General features: G+C 46.8%; 1 protein-coding gene across 9 annotated transcripts in view; it reads right to left on the bottom strand.

The window, feature by feature from the left end:
• The window catches only part of LOC124049043 (voltage-dependent N-type calcium channel subunit alpha-1B-like), a 232,521-nt gene that overhangs the window by 125,035 nt on the left and 81,498 nt on the right, over positions 1-25,988 (bottom strand). For all 9 annotated transcript variants that reach the window (XR_006841351.1, XM_046370347.1, XM_046370344.1 and 6 more), the window contains exons 6-8: positions 2,769-2,860; positions 2,396-2,548; positions 1,193-1,380 (exon numbers count right to left, since the gene is read on the bottom strand). Coding sequence is in view for 8 of the 9 variants with exons in the window: in XM_046370347.1 (XP_046226303.1) it covers positions 1,193-1,380; positions 2,396-2,548; positions 2,769-2,860 (433 nt within the window). In the remaining variant the exon portion in view is untranslated. The remainder of the gene's footprint in view (positions 1-1,192; positions 1,381-2,395; positions 2,549-2,768; positions 2,861-25,988) is intronic.

The raw sequence follows: 25,988 nt of genomic DNA on the forward strand, positions 1-25,988 counted from the left end.
TCTTGGACCTAGACTTTGCGCTCTAGTACTGCTTGCCGTGCAGTAGCAGAGAGAACAGTCTATGACTAGGGTGGCTGGAGTCTTTGACAGTTTTTAGGGCCTTCATCTAACACCACCGGTATAGAGGTCCTGGATGGCAGGAAGCTTGGCCCCAATGATGTACTGGGCAATACAAACTACCCTCTGTAGTGCCTTGCGGTCGGAGGCCAAGCAGTTGCCATACCAGGCGGTGATGCAACCAGATGCTCTTGATGGTGCAGCTGTAGACCTTTTGAGGATCTGAGGGCCTATGCCAAATCTTTTCAGTCTCCTGAGGGGGAATAGGTGTTGTCGTGCCCTCTTCACGACTGTCTTGATGCGTTTGGACCATGATAGTTTGTTGGTGATGTGGACACCAAGGAACTTGAACCTCTTAACCTGCTCCACTACAGCCCCGTCGATGAGACGGGGGGCGTGCTCGGTCATCCTTTTCCTGTAGTCCACAATCATCTCCCTTGTCTTGATCATGTTTTCGGAGAGGTTGTTATCCTGGCACCACACTGCCAGGTCTCTGACCTCCTCACTATCGGCTGTCTCCTCGTTGTCGGTGATCCGGCCTACTACTGTTGTGTCGTCGGCAAACTTAATGTTGTTTTGAGTCGTGCTTGGCCATGCAGTCATAGGTGAAAAGGGAGTACAGGAGGAGACTGAGCACGCACCCGAGGGTCCCCCATGTTGAGGATCATCGTGGCAGATGTGTTGTTACCTACCCTTACCACCTGGGGGCGGCCCATCAGGAAGTACAGGACCGAGTTGCAGAGGGCTTAGTGATGAGGTTTGAGGACACTATGGTGTTGAACGCTGAGCTGTAGTCAATGATTAGCATTCTCACGTTTGCTACTCAGTCAAATAAACCTGTGTGGGATGTGTTAGCTCTTAGTTTACAATAAGTGGAAAAGTAATGTGTGTGTAGGGTTGCAAAATTCCAGTTTCTTTCCCAAGTGTGCCAGTTTTCCAGAAAACCTGGTTGAAACATTCACAGAATCAGGCAGGATATCCAGAATTCTCCAACCAGGATTTCTGAAAAACCTGAGAATTTTGGGAGAGTTGACTGAATTTTGTAACCCTATAGAAGGTGACATTGTTCTTGGAGAAAGCTTAAAGAGAGACAGATGGAGAGAGAGAACGAAATAATGAAAGACAGAGGTCTTACATTGTAGAGGATGTCCACCCATCCCTCCATGGTGATGCACTGGAAGACGGTGAGCACGGCAAACAGGATGTTGTCAAAGTTGGTGATGCCGTAGTTGGGGCCGATCCAGTACTCTGTACACTCTGTACCATTAGGACACATCCTGGCTGGGGCCTCCGTACCACAGGGGAACGCTGCTGCTCGCTCACCTGGATGGGGGAGAAGAGAAAGAAGGGGGAGAGTTGGGGGGTGGGAGGGGGGGGGGGAGTGGTAGGGGGAAGAGAGAGGGGGGGAGGGGGAGTGGTAGGGAGAGAGGGATAGAAAAAGAACAGGGAGAGATGGGATGAGGGAGGGAGGAGGGGAAGGTAGGGTGGGGTGGGGTGGGGGAGGGACACAGGGGAGAGGGGGAGGGAGAGAGTGAGTTACTGTAATTACAACACATACAGTAAAACAAACACACTGGCAGATTAAGTGAGCTTAAAATATGGTACACACACACACACTCACTAACATGCACTCAGTGCACAACTGCTGATAAATCACACACACAGCAACGTGCAGCTGGGGAGATGTTACCAGTGCCTTGAGCTGATTTGTTACCCCACTGTTCTTTACTAAAATAACTCACATGTACACACACACACATACATTAGCAGGCTGTCAAGACCTCTCACGCCACCACCACACAGAGGGTCAAACACACACACACACACATCAACACTATGATCAACTCACACCCTCCATTGACACTGATGGCATAAAGTATGCATACAGGAACTGTTTTCTATCAGATCCATTTTTACCTCCACACATTGACTTTTACCTCCATTGACTCCAGTGGGAGAATATCTATCTATTTCAGCTCCATCAACTCCTTATTGAGAGACACTTATTTATCCAACCTTGAGAGCTGATCTATCAAAATAAAAAAGGCTATCAAAATGTAGACAAGTAAGGGAGGCCTAAAACTTGGTACTGTGTGTTGTGTTTCCATAACCTACTGTGTGTGTGTGTGTGTGTGTGTGTGTGTGTGTGTGTGTGTGTGTGTGTGTGTGTGTGTGTGTGTGTGTGTGTGTGTGTGTGTGTGTGTGTGTGTGTGTGTGTGTGTGTGTGTGTGTGTGTGTGTGTGTGTGTGTGTGTGTGTGTGTGTGTGTGTGTGTGTGTGTACTACTACTGTGTACAGTACTGTGTGCAGTATGTGTGTGTAATCCATTCAGCACTCACCAGTGTCGACAGTGAAGCAGGTGGAGTGGAACTTGCCCATGTAGAACTCCACTCCGATGATGGCAAACATGAGTATGGCGAAAAAGAGCAGCATGCCTATCTGGAGCAGAGGCACCATGGCCTTCATGATAGACTTCAAAACCACCTGAAGACCTGTGGAGAGAGATGGATTGGGAAGGAAGAGAGATGGGGGGGTGAAGGGAGAGAAAGGTGCCATATGTTGACCTTGTAAGATAAGTCATACTTAATAAGTCAGTTTGTGTTTGTGTGTTTAGAAATGTATGATCTGTATACAAATCTTCCATATGTTATTAATGCTACAGTAATGTGATGTTGCACACTAAGTAACCTGTTGTTGATGTAAGTGACTTACTGGGGATGCCAGACACCAGTTTGAGTGGTCTCAGTACTCTCACCGCTCGCAGAGTCCTCAGGTCAAAGTCTGAGCCCACTGTGGCCAGGATCCTGGAGACACATACATGACAACGAGAGGAGAGTCAGGTGGGTGCATTCATAAGAGGCATGTAAAACAGTACACTCAGGGCAAGATGATCTTCACCACTTTCTCTCTCTATCAGTAAGGGCAGTAGAGCAGCAGCAGGTCCTTCAATTGATGGGGTATTTGCCAGCTCATGCTTTTCACTACAATAATATGACATCAATACATACTGTATGTGAGGTTGATGCAAATCACATGGGTTGGTCTTGCCTGTGGTTCAGTACCAGCTGGTGAGATGCATCGTTTCATATTGGTTTCCCATCAGTGGGAAGAAGGTGTGTGTGGATGATAACTCAAGCTAAAGAGATAGACTGTAAGGATTACATAGTTCGTGTGTGTGTGTGTGTGTGTGTGTGTGTGTGTGTGTGTGTGTGTGTGTGTGTGTGTGTGTGTGTGTGTGTGTGTGTGTGTGTGTGTGTGTGTGTGTGTGTGTGTGTGTGTGTGTGTCCCCTAAATATTAGATCCTGCCTCTAATTAGGGGACTCGGTTTACGGTGTTTGCTAGAACTGACTCTGCTATTCGTTTTACAGACGAACGTTGCTGGCACGTCAGCTAGCTAACTTTAGCAAGTAGATTCTACAAGGTATCGTATACCTATTAGGTTTTATTTCCCAATTCATTTGGTTATCATGCTGCTGGGTTTCCATACAGACGCCTCTGCAATGCATTGCAAGCAGAATGCTCATAATAGCCAATCACAACACTGGATTGACCAAGGGCATGAATTTGTTAGTTCTTCCATCATTCCAGTGACCAATCTAAAGTTTCTAGACACGCACCCATCGTTAACTTTTCCCCCCACCAGCCTGAAATCCAAAACCAAAGTTGCCCAGACATGAGAGAGAACAATTGAAGAAATTGAGAGTGAAAACTTGACATTGACAAGTGACTATTGCTGGTGGACGATTCAAGCGTCCCAAAAACCTTTTTACACATTTTAATCATGTTTCTTTGCTTACAGTTCTATCTATACATACAGTTGAATATTTTTGGGGGGCGTTGATCTGTGCAAATTATGTTTTGCTGCTTAAAGTCACACTTGCAAGCTCTAAAGTTTAAATTTCACTCTTGACTGGCCTGTGCACTCGCGGGACCCATCCTCTGCTTGCTCAACCACATTTTTTTCGCACATAACTAACTCAGTGTTTGTTGAGTCATCTTAAAGTATGACTCAGAAATACAAAACAGGCTTAATTAGCTACCTCACAATGCCACACTTATGAGCCCCGAAATACAGAATGAGTTGCTTGAGTGTGCAGCATCATTGTTACTGTGGAGGATAAAAGATTAAGTTCATTCTGCTCCTTCCACATATTTTGCCATACTAGCAGATTAATATAAAGATCAATCTAAATGAGAATTTATTGCTGTGTGCATTCGATACATTCATGCTGGAATGATTTATTTATTTATTTCACGTTTATGTAACCAGGTAGGCCAGTTGAGAACAAGTTCTCATTTACAACTGCGACCTGGCCAAGATAAAGCAAAGTAGTGCAACACAAACAACAACACAGAGTTACACATGGAATAAACAAACATACAGTCAATAACACAATAGAAAATGTCTGTATACAATGTGTGCAAATGAAGTAGGATAAGGGAGGTAAGGCAATAAATAGGCCATAGTGGAGAAAAAATTACAATAAAGCAATTAAACACTGGAGTGATAGATGTGCAGGAGATGAATGTACAAGTAGAGATACTGGAGAGCAAAATAAATAAATTGATAACAGTATGGGGATGAGGTAGTTGGATGGGCTATTTACAGATGGGCTATGTACAGGTGCAGTGATCAGTGAGCTACTCTGACAGCTTGTGCTTAAAGTTAATGAGGGAGATATGAGTCTCTAGCTTCAGTGATTTTTTTCAGTTCGTTCCAGTCATTGGCAGCAGAGAACTGGAAGGAAAGGCGGCAAAATGAGGAATTGGCTTTGGGGGTGACCAGGGAAATATATCTGCTGGAGATCGTGCTACGGGTGGGTGCTGCTATGGTGACCAGTGAGCTGAGATAAGGCGAGGCTTTACCGAGCAAAGACTTATAGATGACCTGGAGCCAGTGGGTTCGGCGACAAATATGAAGTGAGTGGCAGCCAGAGAGAGCATACTGGTCGCAGTGGTGGGTAGTATATGGGACTTTGGTGACAAAACAGATGGCACTGTGATAGACTGCATCCAATTTGCTGAGTAGAGTGTTGGAGGCTATTTTGTAAATGACATTGCCGAAGTCAAGGATCGGTAGGATAGTCAGTTTTACGAGGGTATGTTTGGCAGCATGAGTGAAGAATGCCTTGTTGCGAAATAGGAAGCCGATTCTAGATTTGATTTTGGATTGGAGATGCTTAATGTGAGTCTGGAAGGAGATTTTACAGTCTAACCAGACACCTAGGTATTTGTAGTTGTCCACATATTCTAAGTCAGAACCGTCCAGAGTAGTGATGCTGGATGGGCGGGCAGGTGTGGGCAGCAATCGGTTGAAGAGGATGCATTTAGTTTTAGAGGCCACAGAAGGAGCTCGTCTGGAGGTTGGTTAACACAGTGTCCAAAGAAGGGCCAGAAGTATACAGAATGGTGTCGTCTGCGTAGAGGTGGATCAGAGAATTACCAGCAGCAAGAGCGATATCATTGATGTATACAGAGAAGAGAGTCAGCCTCAGAATTTAACCCTATGGCACCCCCATAGAGACTGCCAGAGGTCCAGAAAACAGGCCCTCCGATTTGACATACTGAACTCTGTCTGAGAAGTAGCTGGTGAACCAGGCGTGGCAGTCATTTGAGAAAACAAGGCTGTTGTGTCTGCTGATAAGAATTTGGTGATTGACAGAGTCAAAAGCCTTGGCCAGGCCGATGAATACAGCTGCACAGGATTGTCTCTTATCGATGGCGGTTATGATATCGTTTAGGACCTTGAGCGTGGCTGAGGTGCACCCATGACCAGCTCGGAAACCAGATTGCATAGCAGAGAAAGTACACTGGGATTCAAAATGGTTGGTGATCTGTTTGTTAACTTGGCTTTCGAAGACCTTAGAGTGTCATGTTTTGTCATTTATTATCTTGTCTTGTCCCTGTGCTTCCCATTCTATTCGTTTCCCTCTGCTGGTCTTATTAGGTTCTTTCCCTCTTTCTATCCCTCTCTCTCTCCCCCTCCCTCTCTCACTCTCTCGCTCTCTCTTCTCTCTATCGTTCCGTTCCTGCTCCCAGCTGTTCCTATTCCCCTAATCAATCATTTAGTCTTCCCACACCTGTTCCCGATCCTTTCCCCCTGATTAGAGTCCCTATTTCTTCCTTTGTGTTCCGTTCCTGTCCTGTCGGTTCCTTGTCTAGAATTCACCGTGCTGTGTTTGTGTATCGCCCTGTCGTGTCGTGTTTTCCTCAGATGCTGCGTGGTGAGCAGGTGTCTGAGTCTGTCTGGTTCAAGTGCCTTCCCGAGGCAACCTGCTGTTCACCTGCTGTTCAAGATCGAGTCTCCAGTTTGTCCTCGTCATTTCGAGTGAAAGTTGTGTTTTTTGTTTGTATTTACTTTACTGGATTAAAGACTCTGTTTTCGCCAAGTCGCTTTTGGGTCCTCTTTCACCTGCATGACAGAAGGAACCGACCAAGGAATGGACCCAGCGACTTCAGACGCTCGTTACACTGCCGTCGAGATCCAAGGAGCCATGCTCGGCAGACACGAGCAGGAATTGTCTGCTGCTCGCCATGCCGTGGAGAACCTGGCCGCTCAGGTTTCCGACCTCTCTGGACAGTTCCAGAGTCTACGTCTCGTGCCACCTGTTACTTCCTGGCCTGCCGAGCCTCCAGAACCTAGGGTTAATAACCCACCTAGCTACTCCGGGCAGCCCACTGAGTGCCGCTCCTTTCTCACGCAGTGTGAGATTGTGTTCTCTCTCCAACCCAACACATACTCTAGAGAGAGAGCTCGGGTTGCTTACGTCATTTCACTCCTTACTGGCCGGGCTCGAGAATGGGGCACAGCTATCTGGGAGGCAAGGGCTGATTGCTCTAACAAGTTCCAGAACTTTAAAGAGGAGATGATTCGGGTTTTTGACCGTTCAGTTTTTGGTAGGGAGGCTTCTAGGGCCCTGGCTTCCTTATGCCAAGGTGAACGGTCCATAACGGATTATTCTATTGAGTTTCGCACTCTTGCTGCCTCTAGTGAGTGGAACGAGCCGGCGCTGCTCGCTCGTTTTCTGGAGGGACTCCACGCAGTGGTTAAGGATGAGATTCTCTCCCGGGAGGTTCCTTCAGATGTGGACTCTTTGATTGCTCTCGCCATCCGCATAGAACGACGGGTAGATCTTCGTCACCGGGCTCGTGGAAGAGAGCTCGCATCAACGGTGTTTCCCTGCTCCGCATCGCAACCATCTCCCTCCTCTGGCTCAGAGTCTGAGCCCATGCAGCTGGGAGGGATTCGCATCTCGACTAAGGAGAGGGAACGGAGGATCACCAACCGCCTGTGCCTCTATTGCGGAGTTGCTGGACATTTTGTTAATTCATGTCCAGTAAAAGCCAGAGCTCATCTGTAAGCGGAGGGCTACAGGTGAGCGCAACTACTCAAGTCTCTCCATCAAGATCCTGTACTACTTTGTCGGTCCATCTACGCTGGACCGGTTCGGGTGCTACATGTAGTGCCTTGATAGACTCTGGGGCTGAGGGTTGTTTCATGGACGAAGCATGGGTTCGGAAACATGACATTCCTTTCAGAGAGTTAGAGAAGCCTACGCCCATGTTCGCCTTAGATGGTAGTCATCTTCCCAGTATCAGATTTGAGACACTACCTTTAACCCTCACAGTATCTGGTAACCACAGTGAGACTATTTCTTTTTGATTTTTCGTTCACCGTTTACACCTGTTGTTTTGGGTCATCCCTGGCTAGTATGTCATAATCCTTCTATTAATTGGTCTAGTAATTCTATCCTATCCTGGAACGTTTCTTGTCATGTGAAGTGTTTAATGTCTGCCATCCCTCCCGTTTCTTCTGTCCCTACTTCTCAGGAGGAACCTGGCGATTTGACAGGAGTGCCGGAGGAATATCATGATCTGCGCACGGTCTTCAGTCGGTCCCGAGCCAACTCCCTTCCTCCTCACCGGTCGTATGATTGTAGTATTGATCTCCTTCCGGGGACCACTCCTCCTCGGGGTAGACTATACTCTCTGTCGGCTCCCGAACGTAAGGCTCTCGAGGATTATTTGTCTGTGTCTCTTGACGCCGGTACCATAGTGCCTTCTTCCTCTCCGGCCGGGGCGGGGTTCTTTTTTGTTAAGAAGAAGGACGGTACTCTGCGCCCCTGCGTGGATTATCGAGGGCTGAATGACATAACGGTTAAGAATCGTTATCCGCTTCCCCTTATGTCATCAGCCTTCGAGATTCTGCAGGGAGCCAGGTGCTTTACTAAGTTGGACCTTCGTAACGCTTACCATCTCGTGGCATCAGAGAGGGGGACGAGTGGAAAACGGCGTTTAACACTCCGTTAGGGCATTTTGAGTACCGGGTTCTGCCGTTCGGTCTCGCCAATGCGCCAGCTGTTTTTCAGGCATTAGTTAATGATGTTCTGAGAGACATGCTGAACATCTTTGTTTTTGTCTATCTTGACGATATCCTGATTTTTTCTCCGTCACTCGAGATTCATGTTCAGCACGTTCGACGTGTTCTACAGCGCCTTTTAGAGAATTGTCTCTACGTAAAGTCTGAGAAGTGCTCTTTTCATGTCTCCTCCGTTACTTTTCTCGGTTCCGTTATTTCCGCTGAAGGCATTCAGATGGATTCCGCTAAGGTCCAAGCTGTCAGTGATTGGCCCGTTCCAAGGTCACGTGTCGAGTTGCAGCGCTTTTTAGGTTTCGCTAATTTCTATCGGCGTTTCATTCGTAATTTCGGTCAAGTTGCTGCCCCTCTCACAGCTCTTACTTCTGTCAAGACGTGTTTTAAGTGGTCCGGTTCCGCCCAGGGAGCTTTTGATCTTCTAAAAGAACGTTTTACGTCCGCTCCTATCCTCGTTACTCCTGACGTCACTAGACAATTCATTGTCGAGGTTGACGCTTCAGAGGTAGGCGTGGGAGCCATTCTATCCCAGCGCTTCCAGTCTGACGATAAGGTTCATCCTTGCGCTTATTTTTCTCATCGCCTGTCGCCATCTGAGCGCAACTATGATGTGGGTAACCGTGAACTGCTCGCCATCCGCTTAGCCCTAGGCGAATGGCGACAGTGGTTGGAGGGGGCGACCGTTCCTTTTGTCGTTTGGACAGACCATAAGAACCTTGAGTACATCCGTTCTGCCAAACGACTTAATGCCCGTCAAGCTCGTTGGGCGTTGTTTTTCGCTCGTTTCGAGTTTGTGATTTCTTACCGTCCGGGTAGCAAGAACACCAAGCCTGATGCCTTATCCCGTCTGTTTAGTTCTTCTGTGGCTTCTACTGATCCCGAGGGGATTCTTCCTTATGGGCGTGTTGTCGGGTTAACAGTCTGGGGAATTGAAAGACAGGTTAAGCAAGCACTCACGCACACTGCGTCGCCGCGCTTGTCCTAGTAACCTCCTTTTTCGTTCCTGTTTCCACTCGTCTGGCTGTTCTTCAGTGGGCTCACTCTGCCAAGTTAGCTGGTCATCCCGGTGTTCGAGGCACTCTTGCGTCTATTCGCCAGCGCTTTTGGTGGCCGACTCAGGAGCGTGACACGCGCCGTTTCGTGGCTGCTTGTTCGGACTGCGCGCAGACTAAGTCGGGTAACTCTCCTCCTGCCGGTCGTCTCAGACCGCTCCCATTCCTTCTCGACCATGGTCTCACATCGCCCTAGACTTCATTACCGGTCTGCCTTTGTCTGTGGGGAAGACTGTGATTCTTACGGTTGTCGATAGGTTCTCTAAGGCGGCACATTTCATTCCCCTCGCTAAACTTCCTTCCGCTAAGGAGACGGCACAAATCATTATCGAGAATGTATTCAGAATTCATGGCCTCCCGTTAGACGCCGTTTCAGACAGAGGCCCGCAATTCACGTCACAGTTTTGGAGGGAGTTCTGTCGTTTGATTGGTGCGTCCGTCAGTCTCTCTTCCGGGTTTCATCCCCAGTCTAACGGTCAAGCAGAGAGGGCCAATCAGACGATTGGTCGCATACTACGCAGCCTTTCTTTCAGAAACCCTGCGTCTTGGGCAGAACAGCTCCCCTGGGCAGAATACGCTCACAATTCGCTTCCTTCGTCTGCTACCGGGTTATCTCCGTTTCAGAGTAGTCTGGGTTACCAGCCTCCTCTGTTCTCATCCCAGCTTGCCGAGTCCAGCGTTCCCTCCGCTCAAGCGTTTGTCCAACGTTGTGAGCGCACCTGGAGGAGGGTGAGGTCTGCACTTTGCCGTTACAGGGCACAGACTGTGAGAGCCGCCAATAAACGCAGGATTAAGAGTCCAAGGTATTGTTGCGGCCAGAGAGTGTGGCTTTCCACTCGCAACCTTCCTCTTACGACAGCTTCTCGTAAGTTGACTCCGCGGTTCATTGGTCCGTTCCGTGTCTCCCAGGTCGTCAATCCTGTCGCTGTGCGACTGCTTCTTCCGCGACATCTTCGTCGCGTCCATCCTGTCTTCCATGTCTCCTGTGTCAAGCCCTTTCTTCGCACCCCGTTCGTCTTCCCTCCCCCCCCCGTCCTTGTCGAGCGCACCTATTTACAAGGTACATAAGATCATGGACATGCGTTCTCGGGGACGGGGTCACCAATACTTAGTGGATTGGGAGGGTTACGGTCCTGAGGAGAGGAGTTGGGTTCCGTCTCGGGACGTGCTGGACCGTTCACTCATTGATGATTTCCTCCGTTGCCGCCAGGATTCCTCCTCGAGTGCGCCAGGAGGCGCTCGGTGAGTGGGGGTACTGTCATGTTTTGTCATTTATTATCTTGTCTTGTCCCTGTGCTTCCCATTCTATTCGTTTCCCTCTGCTGGTCTTATTAGGTTCTTTCCCTCTTTCTATCCCTCTCTCTCCCCCTCCCTCTCTCACTCTCTCGCTCTCTCTTCTCTCTATCGTTCCGTTCCTGCTCCCAGCTGTTCCTATTCCCCTAATCAATCATTTAGTCTTCCCACACCTGTTCCCGATCCTTTCCCCTGATTAGAGTCCCTATTTCTTCCTTTGTGTTCCGTTCCTGTCCTGTCGGTTCCTTGTCTAGAATTCACCGTGCTGTGTTTGTGTATCGCCCTGTCGTGTCGTGTTTTCCTCAGATGCTGCGTGGTGAGCAGGTGTCTGAGTCTGTCTGGTTCAAGTGCCTTCCCGAGGCAACCTGCTGTTCACCTGCTGTTCAAGATCGAGTCTCCAGTTTGTCCTCGTCATTTCGAGTGAAAGTTGTGTTTTTTGTTTGTATTTACTTTACTGGATTAAAGACTGTTTTCGCCAAGTCGCTTTTGGGTCCTCTTTCACCTGCATGACATAGAGAGGCAAGGTAGGATAGATATAGGTCTGTAGCAGTTTGGGTCTAGAGTGTCTCCCCCTTTGAAGATGGGGGTGACCGTGGCCGCTTTCTAATCTTTGGACGATACGAAAGAGATGTTGAACAGGCTAGTAATAGGGGTTGCAACAATTGTGGCGGATAATTTTAGAAAAGAGAGGGTCCAGACTGTCTTGCCCAGCTGATTTGTAGAGGTGCAGAATTTGCAGCTCTTTCAGAACATCAGCTATCTGGATTTGGGTGAAGGAGAAATGGGGGAGATTTGGGCCAGCCGTAGAAAAATGCTAATCGAAATTCTCAATTATCGTAGATTTATCTGTGATGAGTGTTTCCTAGCCTCAGTGCAGTGGGCAGCTGGGAGGAGTTGCTCTTATTCTCCATGGACTTTGTGCTATCCTTGCTTTCCTAACTACCTGTGTGTATTGGTCCTAACTTGTTGGTCCTGTGTGTATTGGTCCTAACTGAAAAGTTGCATATCCCGAGGGCTATTCGATGCTAATCCAGTACGCCACAGGATGTTTTTGTGCTGAAAGGCCTGCTCGCTGAAGTGTTTTAGGGAGCGTTTGACAATGATGAAAGGTGTTCCTTTGACCGAAGACCCATTACGGACACAGGCAATGAGGCAGCGATCGCTGAGATCCTGGTTGAAGACAGCAGAGGTGCATTTGGAGGGCAGGTTGGTTAGGATGATCTATGAGGGTGCCCGTGTTTACGGATTTGGGGTTGTATCTGGTAGGTTCATTGATAATTTGTGTGAGATTGAGGCAATCAAGCTTAGATTGTAGGATGGCCAGGGTGTTAAGTATGTCCCAGTTTAGGTCACCTAACAGCACGAGCTCTGAAGATAGATGGGGGCAATCAATTCAGGGTGTCCAGGGCATAGCTGGAGGCAGACGGTGGTCTATAGCAAGTGGCAACAGTGAGAGATTTGTTTCTGGAAAGGTGGATTTTTAAAAGTAGAAGCTCAAATTGTTTGGGCACAGACCTGGATAGTAAGACAGAATTCTGCAGGCTATCTCTGCAGTAGATTGTAACTCTGCCCCCTTTGGCAGTTCTATTTGTCGGAATATTTTATAGTTCGGGATGGACATTTCAGGGTTTTTGGAGGTATTCCTAAGCCAGGATTCAGACACGGCAAGGACATCCGGGTTGTCAGAGTGTGCTAAAGCAGTGAATAAAACAAATTTAGGGAGGAGGCTTCTAATGTTAACGCATGAAACCAATACTTTTACGGTTACAGAAGTCAACAAATGAGAGCACCTTGTCAAGGCGTTGGCCTGGGGGTAGGTTTATGTCAGTCATAAATACCTCTTCCCCCCTTTTTCCTCTCTCTACCCTACTGATGTTACATTTGCAAACCCCTTTGGTTAAAATGGTGACCATGGTGCTTGCCTACGGAGCTGTGAGGGGAACGGCACCTCAGTACCTCCAGGCTCTGATCAGGCCCTACACCCAAATAAGGGCACTGCGTTCATCCACCTCTGGCCTGCTCGCCTCCCTACCACTGAGGAAGTACAGTTCCTGCTCAGCTCAGTCAAAACTGTTCGCTGCTCTGGCTCCCCAATGGTGGAACAAACTCCCTCACGACGCCAGGACAGCGGAGTCAATCACCACCTTCCGGAGACACCTGAAACCCCACCTCTTTAAGGAATACCTAGGATAGGATAAAGTAATCCTTCTCACCCCCTCCCCCTTAAAATATTTAGATGCACTATTGTAAAGTGGTTGTTCCACTGGATGTCATAAGGTGAATGCACCAATTTGTAAGTCGCTCTGGATAAGAGCGTCTGCTAAATGACTTAAATGTAAATGTAATGTTAAATGTTAAAATAGAGATTCTGGGAACATCAGAATGTGGGGGGAAATGAACTATATTCTGGTAATCCGACCAATTGAACATATGCGGTGGTACTTAATGAATATGATGTCAGGTCGGTTGTCATCTGAGACATTCTCATCAATGATAAGATGACAAACTCTACAGTGGAAAGTCACATCAGAGTCATCGGATTCACATGGAATTGTTGTTCAATTGAAAAGTTTGAATATGAAATTATTCGTGATGGGATGAAATGTGATTTTAGCTTCTAAAATGTGAGATTTGGGTTTTCATAAGGTTAGGGCTATGCTCAATCAGTGGCCCGCCCCTGTGAAGGGACATGGGCTATAAAACTTTTCAAGCACACCCTCCTCTCCCTTCCTATATAAAGAGTTGACGACAATGTAACCTCCTGTTACGAGGATGTGAGGACGATGGTCCGATGTCAGAATGGTTCAGATAATAACTACAGAACGAAGCCAAAATCAGCGTGAGCTTTGGTGCGAATGGTATGAAGTTTGAACTCTTATTCACTACAGAAGTGATACCTCCTAGCCGTTGATTTAGCAACAGCAGCTCCAAACGCAGGTCAGGAAGGAACAGACAGAGTATCCCGTCTACCACACAACGACATTACTACAACGTATCCAATTTACCAACAGAGACATTCTTCAAAGGATTTGGTTGGGCAACACGGCCTTCCATCTACCACCAACCTACCGAAGCGCAGCTCAGAGTAAAAAGTTATTGCATTTTCCTTTTCCAAATGGGCGGTAATTTAGAATGCATATGATACTGTATTTACGATAGCACAGTTTCGCCTTTTGTTCCTCAGTCTTCGCGCTCCTCCACTCAAACCCAGCCCTTTTCTTTTGTGTAACCAGCTGTCATATCTGTTCCGCCCGCTAGGGACGTTTTCCTTTATGATGTAATTTGTAATGAAATTATGATTAATTATGTGTATGTGTAATTCTGTGTGATTAGTTAGGTATTTAGTAAATAAATAATTAAACCCAATTATGTATTCCTGATTCTACTTGTTAGCCAGGATTTGCGAAGATAACCAAGAATTTACAACTTTCAGATGAGACTGAATTAAGGTGATGATTAATATTGACTGCTATTGATGTAAAATATTACTAGGTCTTTAAGAGTTTATTCAGAAGATAACAGCTCTATAAATATTATTTCGTGGTGCCCTGACTCTCTAGTTAATTACATTTACATGATTAGCTCAATCAGGTAATATTAATTACGGATCATTTTTTTATAGAATAACATGTCATATCACTTAATCCGGCATAGCCAAAGACACGACAACCTGGGGAACGGGAGTGGAGCTCGGAACTGCAGGGCCTGGATTAACCTCTACATCACCAGAGGAACAGAGGAGGAGTAGGACAAGGCTACGGCTAAAGGCTATAAGAAATGGTTGTCTGGTACGTATGCAACAGAGAGTAAAAGGAGCAGGTTTCTGGGCACGGTAGAATAGATTCAAGGCCTAATGTACAGACAAAGGTATGGTTGGATGTGAGTACAGTGGAGGTAAACCTATGCATTGAGTGAAGATGAGAGAGATATTGTCTCTAGAAACATAATTTAAATCAGGTGAGGTCACCACATGTGTGGGAGTTGGAACTAAAGGGTTAGCTAAGGCATATTGAGCAGGGCTAGAGGCTCTACAGTGAAATAAGGCAATAATCACTAACCAAAACAGCAACGGACAAGGCATGCTGAAATTAGGGAGAGGCATGCGTAGCCGAGTGATAATAGGAGTCCAGTGAGTTGCTAGGCGGGCTGGAGACATGGCGATTCAGACAATTAGCGGGCCGGGGCTGGCAAGCTAGCAGAAGGGCCTTAGAGGGACGTCGCAACGAAAGAGGTCTGTTGTAGCCCCCTCGTGCGGTTACGTCGGCAGACCAGTCGTGATGAATCGGCGGGGCTCCGTATCGGCAGTAAAAGGGGTGCAGGCCAATTGGCAAAATAGGTATTGTAGCCCAAGGAGTGGCTGATGGACCTCTTCAGCTAGCCGGGAAATGGGCCTAGCATAAGCTAGCTCCAGGATAATTGGTACTTGCTCTGGGACAGAGAAGTTTGCCAGGAGTGGCCACTCGGATAGCAGCTAGCTAGCTGCGATGATCCAGGTGAAAAGGTTCAGAGCTGGCGGTAGGAATCCAGAGATATGGAGAAAAATAAGTCTAATATGCTCTGGTTTGAATTACACTGTGCAGACTGGCAAGAGTTGTCTGGGCTAAAGGTTAGCTGATGACTGCTAGCTGACACCTAGCTAGTAGCTAGTTAGCTGGCTAGCTTCTGTTGGGGGTTCCGGTTCTAAAGTAAAGAAAATAGCAGATCCATACCACATTGGGTGAGGCGGATTGCAGGAGAGTATGTTGAAGTTTAGGCTAAGAAAAATATATTTTTTAATATATGCAAAGAAAAAAAGATATATACATGGGACACGACAAGATGAAGACAAAGACGTCTGACTGCTATATTATCTTGGACTTGATTAAAGAAACAGCTGTTGGGTTTATGGAAACTGCTGACTTGTCTGCACAAGGAATTTCTCAGAAAATACTTGAAGTGTTGTAACCCCTGGAGTTGGATCCCACTCTGTGTGAGGGTTTTTGTTTCGATGGCGCTTCAGTCATATCGGGGAACAGAGGAGGGGTAGAAGTCCTACTAAAGCAAACATTTAAGCAAGCGGTATATGTGCATTGCAACTCCCACCATCTGAATTTGGTTCTGTCCACAGCGACAAACAGTGTCGGGACATGTCAGTACTTTTTTTGACACAGTAAACTAGTTACACACATTTATGAGTGGATCCCACAGACATGCTGGATTCATAGAAGTACAGAAAGAGTTGCATCCCGATAGACCGTGTATCGAGCTAGAAAGATCCACGGATGTACGTTGGAGTTCAAAATCAGGGTCTGTGAGTAAAGTGCTGTTACTGCTAGATGTCAATTTAGAGGTTCTTGCAGATTTTCCAGAGGCTTGTGGACAAACCAAATTAGAAGCCTCTTACAACAAATACAGAAAAATATGTTTTTATTCCTGTTAGTCACGTTTAGTCAATTGTATGAAACTAGTGATTTTAAAGCTCTACATTGTCTGTGACTGTCATGCAGGTGAAAGAGGACCCAAAAGCGACTTGGCGAAAACAGAGTCTTTAATCCAGTAAAGTAAATACAATCAAAAAAACACAACTTTCACTCGAAATGACGAGGACAAACTGGAGACTCGATCTTGAACAGCAGGTGAACAGCAGGTTGCCTCGGGAAGGCACTTGAACCAGACAGACTCAGACACCTGCTCACCACGCAGCATCTGAGGAAAACACGACACGACAGGGCGATACACAATCACAGCACGGTGAATTCTAAACAAGGAACCGACAGGACAGAAACGAATAACAAGGAGAGAAATAGGGACTCTAATCAGGGAAAAGGATCGGGAACAGGTGTGGGAAGACTAAATGATTGATTAGGGGAATAGGAACAGCTGGGAGCAGGAACGGAACGATAGAGAGAAGAGAGAGCGGGAGAGTGAGAGAGGGAGGGGAGAGAGAGGGATAGAAAGAGGGAAAGAACCTAATAAGACCAGCAGAGGGAAACGAATAGAAGGAAGCACAGGGACAAGACAAGATAATAAATGACAAAACATGACAGTACCCCCCACTCACCGAGCGCCTCCTGGCGCACTCGAGGAGGAATCCTGGCGGCAACGGAGGAAATCATCAATGAGTGAACGGTCCAGCACGTCCCGAGACGGAACCCAACTCCTCTCCTCAGGACCGTAACCCTCCCAATCCACTAAGTATTGGTGACCCCGTCCCGAGAACGCATGTCCATGATCTTATGTACCTTGTAAATAGGTGCGCTCTCGACAAGGACGGGAGGGGGAGGGAAGACGAACGGGAGTGCGAAGAAAGGGCTTGACACAGGAGACATGGAAGACAGGATGGACGCGACGAAGATGTCGCGGAAGAAGCAGTCGCACAGCGACAGGATTGACGACCTGGGAGACACGGAACGGACCAATGAACCGCGGAGTCAACTTACGAGAAGCTGTCGTAAGAGGAAGGTTGCGAGTGGAAAGCCACACTCTCTGGCCGCAACAATACCTTGGACTCTTAATCCTGCGTTTATTGGCGGCTCTCACAGTCTGTGCCCTGTAACGGCAAAGTGCAGACCTCACCCTCCTCCAGGTGCGCTCACAACGTTGGACAAACGCTTGAGCGGAGGGAACGCTGGACTCGGCAAGCTGGGATGAGAACAGAGGAGGCTGGTAACCCAGACTACTCTGAAACAGAGATAACCCGGTAGCAGACGAAGGAAGCGAATTGTGAGCGTATTCTGCCCAGGGGAGCTGTTCTGCCCAAGACGCAGGGTTTCTGAAAGAAAGGCTGCGTAGTATGCGACCAATCGTCTGATTGGCCCTCTCTGCTTGACCGTTAGACTGGGGATGAAACCCGGAAGAGAGACTGACGGACGCACCAATCAAACGACAGAACTCCCTCCAAAACTGTGACGTGAATTGCGGGCCTCTGTCTGAAACGGCGTCTAACGGAAGGCCATGAATTCTGAATACATTCTCGATAATGATTTGTGCCGTCTCCTTAGCGGAAGGAAGTTTAGCGAGGGGAATGAAATGTGCCGCCTTAGAGAACCTATCGACAACCGTAAGAATCACAGTCTTCCCCGCAGACAAAGGCAGACCGGTAATGAAGTCTAGGGCGATGTGAGACCATGGTCGAGAAGGAATGGGGAGCGGTCTGAGACGACCGGCAGGAGGAGAGTTACCCGACTTAGTCTGCGCGCAGTCCGAACAAGCAGCCACGAAACGGCGCGTGTCACGCTCCTGAGTCGGCCACCAAAAGCGCTGGCGAATAGACGCAAGAGTGCCTCGAACACCGGGATGACCAGCTAACTTGGCAGAGTGAGCCCACTGAAGAACAGCCAGACGAGTGGAAACAGGAACGAAAAGGAGGTTACTAGGACAAGCGCACGGCAACGCAGTGTGCGTGAGTGCTTGCTTAACCTGTCTTTCAATTCCCCAGACTGTTAACCCGACAACACGCCCATAAGGAAGAATCCCCTCGGGATCAGTAGAAGCCACAGAAGAACTAAACAGACGGGATAACGCATCAGGCTTGGTGTTCTTGCTACCCGGACGGTAAGAAATCACAAACTCGAAACGAGCGAAAACAACGCCCAACGAGCTTGACGGGCATTAAGTCGTTTGGCAGAACGGATGTACTCAAGGTTCTTATGGTCTGTCCAAACGACAAAGGAACGGTCGCCCCCTCCAACCACTGTCGCCATTCGCCTAGGGCTAAGCGGATGGCGAGCAGTTCACGGTTACCCACATCATAGTTGCGCTCAGATGGCGACAGGCGATGAGAAAAATAAGCGCAAGGATGAACCTTATCGTCAGACTGGAAGCGCTGGGATAGAATGGCTCCCACGCCTACCTCTGAAGCGTCAACCTCGACAATGAATTGTCTAGTGACGTCAGGAGTAACGAGGATAGGAGCGGACGTAAAACGTTCTTTTAGAAGATCAAAAGCTCCCTGGGCGGAACCGGACCACTTAAAACACGTCTTGACAGAAGTAAGAGCTGTGAGAGGGGCAGCAACTTGACCGAAATTACGAATGAAACGCCGATAGAAATTAGCGAAACCTAAAAAGCGCTGCAACTCGACACGTGACCTTGGAACGGGCCAATCACTGACAGCTTGGACCTTAGCGGAATCCATCTGAATGCCTTCAGCGGAAATAACGGAACCGAGAAAAGTAACGGAGGAGACATGAAAAGAGCACTTCTCAGCCTTTACGTAGAGACAATTCTCTAAAAGGCGCTGTAGGACACGTCGAACGTGCTGAACATGAATCTCGAGTGACGGAGAAAAAATCAGGATATCGTCAAGATAGACAAAAACAAAGATGTTCAGCATGTCTCTCAGAACATCATTAACTAATGCCTGAAAAACAGCTGGCGCATTGGCGAGACCGAACGGCAGAACCCGGTACTCAAAATGCCCTAACGGAGTGTTAAACGCCGTTTTCCACTCGTCCCCCTCTCTGATGCGCACGAGATGGTAAGCGTTACGAAGGTCCAACTTAGTAAAGCACCTGGCTCCCTGCAGAATCTCGAAGGCTGATGACATAAGGGGAAGCGGATAACGATTCTTAACCGTTATGTCATTCAGCCCTCGATAATCCACGCAGGGCGCAGAGTACCGTCCTTCTTCTTAACAAAAAAGAACCCCGCCCCGGCCGGAGAGGAAGAAGGCACTATGGTACCGGCGTCAAGAGACACAGACAAATAATCCTCGAGAGCCTTACGTTCGGGAGCCGACAGAGAGTATAGTCTACCCCGAGGAGGAGTGGTCCCCGGAAGGAGATCAATACTACAATCATACGACCGGTGAGGAGGAAGGGAGTTGGCTCGGGACCGACTGAAGACCGTGCGCAGATCATGATATTCCTCCGGCACTCCTGTCAAATCGCCAGGTTCCTCCTGAGAAGTAGGGACAGAAGAAACGGGAGGGATGGCAGACATTAAACACTTCACATGACAAGAAACGTTCCAGGATAGGATAGAATTACTAGACCAATTAATAGAAGGATTATGACATACTAGCCAGGGATGACCCAAAACAACAGGTGTAAACGGTGAACGGAAAATCAAAAAAGAAATAGTCTCACTGTGGTTACCAGATACTGTGAGGGTTAAAGGTAGTGTCTCAAATCTGATACTGGGAAGATGACTACCATCTAAGGCGAACATGGGCGTAGGCTTCTCTAACTCTCTGAAAGGAATGTCATGTTTCCGAACCCATGCTTCGTCCATGAAACAACCCTCAGCCCCAGAGTCTATCAAGGCACTACATGTAGCACCCGAACCGGTCCAGCGTAGATGGACCGACAAAGTAGTACAGGATCTTGATGGAGAGACTTGAGTAGTTGCGCTCACCTGTAGCCCTCCGCTTACAGATGAGCTCTGGCTTTTACTGGACATGAATTAACAAAATGTCCAGCAACTCCGCAATAGAGGCACAGGCGGTTGGTGATCCTCCGTTCCCTCTCCTTAGTCGAGATGCGAATCCCTCCCAGCTGCATGGGCTCAGTCTCTGAGCCAGAGGAGGGAGATGGGTGCGATGCGGAGCAGGGAAACACCGTTGATGCGAGCTCTCTTCCACGAGCCCGGTGACGAAGATCTACCCGTCGTTCTATGCGGATGGCGAGAGCAATCAAAGAGTCCACATCTGAAGGAACCTCCCGGGAGAGAATCTCATCCTTAACCACTGCGTGGAGTCCCTCCAGAAAACGAGCGAGCAGCGCCGGCTCGTTCCACTCACTAGAGGCAGCAAGAGTGCGAAACTCAATAGAATAATCCGTTATGGACCGTTCACCTTGGCATAAGGAAGCCAGGGCCCTAGAAGCCTCCCTACCAAAAACTGAACGGTCAAAAACCCGAATCATCTCCTCTTTAAAGTTCTGGAACTTGTTAGAGCAATCAGCCCTTGCCTCCCAGATAGCTGTGCCCCATTCTCGAGCCCGGCCAGTAAGGAGTGAAATGACGTAAGCAACCCGAGCTCTCTCTCTAGAGTATGTGTTGGGTTGGAGAGAGAACACAATCTCACACTGCGTGAGAAAGGAGCGGCACTCAGTGGGCTGCCCGGAGTAGCAAGGTGGGTTATTAACCCTAGGTTCTGGAGGCTCGGCAGGCCAGGAAGTAACAGGTGGCACGAGACGTAGACTCTGGAACTGTCCAGAGAGGTCGGAAACCTGAGCGGCCAGGTTCTCCACGGCATGGCGAGCAGCAGACAATTCCTGCTCGTGTCTGCCGAGCATGGCTCCTTGGATCTCGACGGCAGTGTAACGAGCGTCTGAAGTCGCTGGGTCCATTCCTTGGTCGGTTCCTTCTGTCATGCAGGTGAAAGAGGACCCAAAAGCGACTTGGCGAAAACAGAGTCTTTAATCCAGTAAAGTAAATACAATCAAAAAAACACAACTTTCACTCGAAATGACGAGGACAAACTGGAGACTCGATCTTGAACAGCAGGTGAACAGCAGGTTGCCTCGGGAAGGCACTTGAACCAGACAGACTCAGACACCTGCTCACCACGCAGCATCTGAGGAAAACACGACACGACAGGGCGATACACAATCACAGCACGGTGAATTCTAAACAAGGAACCGACAGGACAGAAACGAATAACAAGGAGAGAAATAGGGACTCTAATCAGGGAAAAGGATCGGGAACAGGTGTGGGAAGACTAAATGATTGATTAGGGGAATAGGAACAGCTGGGAGCAGGAACGGAACGATAGAGAGAAGAGAGAGCGGGAGAGTGAGAGAGGGAGGGGGAGAGAGAGGGATAGAAAGAGGGAAAGAACCTAATAAGACCAGCAGAGGGAAACGAATAGAAGGAAGCACAGGGACAAGACAAGATAATAAATGACAAAACATGACAGTGACGGACTGTATTGGTTTAATTGAAATCCTCAAAAGCAGCTTTTCTACGTTCAGCAATAACTCAGGCGGAGACATTGATAAAGTTCTCAAGCTAACTGAAGAGATGATGACTAAGCATGATATTAGTAATTGGGATGTGAGCGCATCACGGCAGCAAAAAATGCCTGTAAAATTGGCAGTGTAGCCACAACTTCTTTAGGGACAACATCCAGCATCAAGAGTGAAAGTGACCTGAGGCAACTTTGGAACAATATTCTAGACAGACAGATTACTGAGTTGAACTCAAGATTTCAAGAAGACATATACGGGATCATGCAAGCTGCTGCCTCCTTTTCCAAAGAATCCCAAACCTGCGGCCTTAAGGAGCAGCTGAAGACCACATGCGACCTTTATACAATATCAATTGAGGATGCTGAATTCACTGTTTTTATTCAGCAGTCGAGTCGCAAAATTAACATGGGAAAGAGTGAGTTTTCCTCCATAATGAGTGTACTTGACAGCTGCCCTGATGATATTTTCCCTAATATAAACTCTCTGTTAAGGATCATTGTCACACTTCAATGACATCATTGCAGTGTAGAGAGACTTTTCTCAACAAGAACTAGGAAAAAAGAAATTGTCTTCGCACATCAATGACAAGGGCCCGGCTGAACCACTTCAGTTTGCTGTCTTTTGAGCGTCAACTGACAGATACATTGGATTATGATGAAATCATCACCATATTCAACTCAAAGCCTCGTTGTCTGCGCCTTTTGATGTAAGTCACTCCTTATGTATGGTACGTCTACGAAAGGAAAGTTACCATTTTATAGTAATAATGCCCACCATGGTATAAATTGAATCATCAAATATAAGCTTGCTTGCCCATCGAGATTAAAGTGAGTCTGAAGATGAGTTTTATATTGCTGGGTAGTTGGCAACTGGTCTAAAGTTACTGCCTTTTTTAATGTGCTGGGATAGGCAATTATTTGTATACAGTTGAAGTCGGAAGTTTACATACACCTTAGCCAAGTTCAGTTTTTCACAATTCCTGACATTTAATCCTAGTAAAAACTCCTTGTTTAAGGTCACTTTATTTTAGGAATGTGAAATGTCAGAATAATAGTAGAGAGAATGATTTATTTCAGCTTTTATTTCTTTCATTATATTCCCAGTGGGTCAGAAGTTTACATACACTCAATTAGTATTTGGTAGCATTGCCTTTATATTGTTTAACTTGGGTCAAACATTTCGGGTAGCCTTCAACAAGCTTCCCACAATAAGTTGGGTGAATTTTGGCCCATTCCTCATGACAGAGCTGGTGTAACTGAGTCAGGTTTGTAGGCCTCCTTGCTCACACTTGCTTTTTCATTTCTGCCCACAATCTCTCCATAGGATTGAGGTCAGGGCTTTGAGATGGCCACTCCAATACCTTTACTTTGTTGTCCTTAAGCCATTTTGCCACAACTTTGGAAGTATGCTTGGGGTCATTGTTCATTTGGAAGACCCATTTGCGAACAAGCTTTAACTGATGTCTTGAGATGTTGCTTCAATATATCCACATCATGTTTCTTAAACATAATGCCATCTATTTTGTGAAGTGCACCAGTCCCTCCTACAGCAAAGCACCCCCACAACATGATGCTCCCACCCCCGTGCTTCACGGTTGGGATGGTGTTCTTCAGCTTGCAAGCCTCCCCCTTTTTCCACCAAACATAACAATGGTCATTATGGATAAAAAGTTATATTTCTGTTTAATCAGACTAGTGGACATTTCTCCAAAAAGTATGATCTTTGTCCCCATGTGCAGCTGCAAACTGTAGTCTGGCTTTTTTAAGGTGGTTTTGGAGCGCTGGCTTCTTCCTTGCTGAGTGGCCTTTTAGGTTCTGTCGATATAGGACTCACTTTACTGTTGATATAGATACTTTTGTACCTGTTTCCTCCAGCATCTTCACAAGGTCATTTTCTGTTGTTCTGTTTATACTTGCATACTAATGTTTGTACAGATGAACGTGGTACCTTCAGGCATTTGGAAATTGCTCCCAAGGATGAACCAGACTTGTGGAGGTCTACAATTCATTTCTGAGGTCTTGGCTGATTTCCTTTGATTTTCCCATGATGTCAAGCAATGAGGCACTGAGTTTGAAGGTAGGCCTTGAAATACATTCATAGGCACACCTCCAATTGACTCAAATTGTGTCAATTAGCTTATCAGAAGCTTCTAAAACCATGACATAATTTTCTGGAATTTTCCAAGCTGTTTAAAGGCACAGTCAGCTTAGTGTATGTAAACTTCTGACCCACTGGAATTGTAATACAGTGAATTATAAGTTAAATATTCTGTCTGTAAATAATTGCTTTAAAAATGACTTGTGTCATTCTCAAAGTAGATTTCTTAACCGACTTGCCAAAACGATAGTTTGTTAACAAGAAATTTGTGGAGCGGTTGAAAAACTAGTTTTAATGACTCCAACCTAAGTGTACGTAAACTTCCAACTTCAACTGTATGTAATGAGGTTGCTCCAAGTACTATGCACTAGTATGAAACGATTGTATTACGAAATAATATACAGTGCACATCGCAAATTAAATAAATAAGTAGAAAAAAATGGCAATTCAAATTTTTCTAGGCCTACCCCCAAAAATATTTCTGGCTGTATTTGTGAGTGCAGTCATTTCTGATTCTTGATTATTTATCCTTTATTTTACCAGGTAAGTTGACTGAGAACACGTTCTCATTTGCAGCAACAACCTAGGGAATAGTTACAGGGGAGCGGAGGGGGATGAAGGAGCCAATTGTAAACTGGGGATTATTAGGTGACCGTGATGGTTTGAGGGCCATATTGGGAATTTAGCCAGGACACCAGGGTTAACACCCCTACTCTTATGTTAAGTGCCATGACCTCAGAGAGTCAGGACACCCGTTTAACGTCCCATCCGAAAGACGGCACCCTACACAGGGCAGTGTCCCCAATCACATATATTTGTTTTAGACCAGAGGAAAGAATGCCTCCTACTGGCCCTCCAGGAACTGACCAGGACCAACCCTGCTTAGCTTCAGAAGCAAGCCAGCAGTGATACACAGGGTGGTATGCACAGTAGTAAGTATTTCTTCAGGTGAACAAAAATCTCTGCTCTTAAATTAATTTACTGCATGCGGAAATGCCTTTCTGCTTGATCAAAGTCACACTCGCAAGCTCTCAAGTTTAATTTGCGTTCAACGACACTGGCCTGCACTTGCGGCACCCGTCCTCTGCTCGCTCGACCACAGATCTTCTCCCTCTACTCAAGTGTTTGCTTGTGCAATGATGTTTCATCTTGCTCGCTTCCATTCCAATGTTGAATTGGAATTGACACCATATCAGCCCGAATCAATGATGAAACCTTGTGTGTGTGTGTGTGTGTGTGTGTGTGTGTGTGTGTGTGTGTGTGTGTGTGTGTGTGTGTGTGTGTGTGTGTGTGTGTGTGTGTGTGTGTGTGTGTGTGTGTGTGTGTGTGTGTGTGTGTGTGTGTGTGTGTGTGTGTGTGTGTGTGTGTGTGTGTGTGTGATGGGGACACGAGGGCATGGTTTTATGTCTGAGGAGCAGACAGGCAGCTGGGAGTTGAAGAGGAGTGGGTTTTATTATCTCTTTATCATCACCACAATGTATCTATGTGGGTGCCAGGCGATGCCACGGGAAATATAAAGGGTGATGCAATCAGCCATCAGTCACACAGTCGGCGCCTGCTAGCCACACACAGTCAGACGGCGGTTGTGTATGCATTTCATAAAGACACACACACACAACAAATGTTATCTTGTGGGTCCTTGGTGATGTTTCCCTATCCTGTGAGTCACCCCTTATCAGTATACCAAAACATAGCATATGGCAGAAATCTTAAGCATATATTGTGGAGAGCATTCACCTGTATGAACCTTTGGACTGAGCCCACTCTCTGGGGGGTGGGGCTTTTTCAATATATCTATATTTTTTTAAGTAAAAAAGTTTTATGTAGTAATGGCAGAATGTCCCTTTAACCCTAAAAGCAACAACACACAGGTAACTGCCAAAATAAAGGAAACACGAGTAAATAAGGGCTACAAGTACATTATTTATAACCCTAAAAGTGCTAATTCATCATTTCACAGTATCAAGCTGTAACACTTTATTTTATTAACCTTATGTAACAAGTAAATTGTTTAAATCTCTCCAAATAAGCATATATTTAGCAAATTTTACATAACAGTCAAATTGTTTAAATCTCTCCAAATAAGCATATATTTTACAAATTTGACATAAGTCAAATTTGATGTTTCTGTGATTTAGTTTAGAAATTGGCCATTGAGCTAATCTGACATATACCCGTACAACTAAAGACTTTCAGCATGCTTAGGAATGCTATGGGCTATCAA

The sequence above is a fragment of the Oncorhynchus gorbuscha genome, linkage group LG11, assembly GCF_021184085.1.
Source record: "Oncorhynchus gorbuscha isolate QuinsamMale2020 ecotype Even-year linkage group LG11, OgorEven_v1.0, whole genome shotgun sequence".
Classification (NCBI taxonomy): domain Eukaryota; kingdom Metazoa; phylum Chordata; class Actinopteri; order Salmoniformes; family Salmonidae; genus Oncorhynchus; species Oncorhynchus gorbuscha.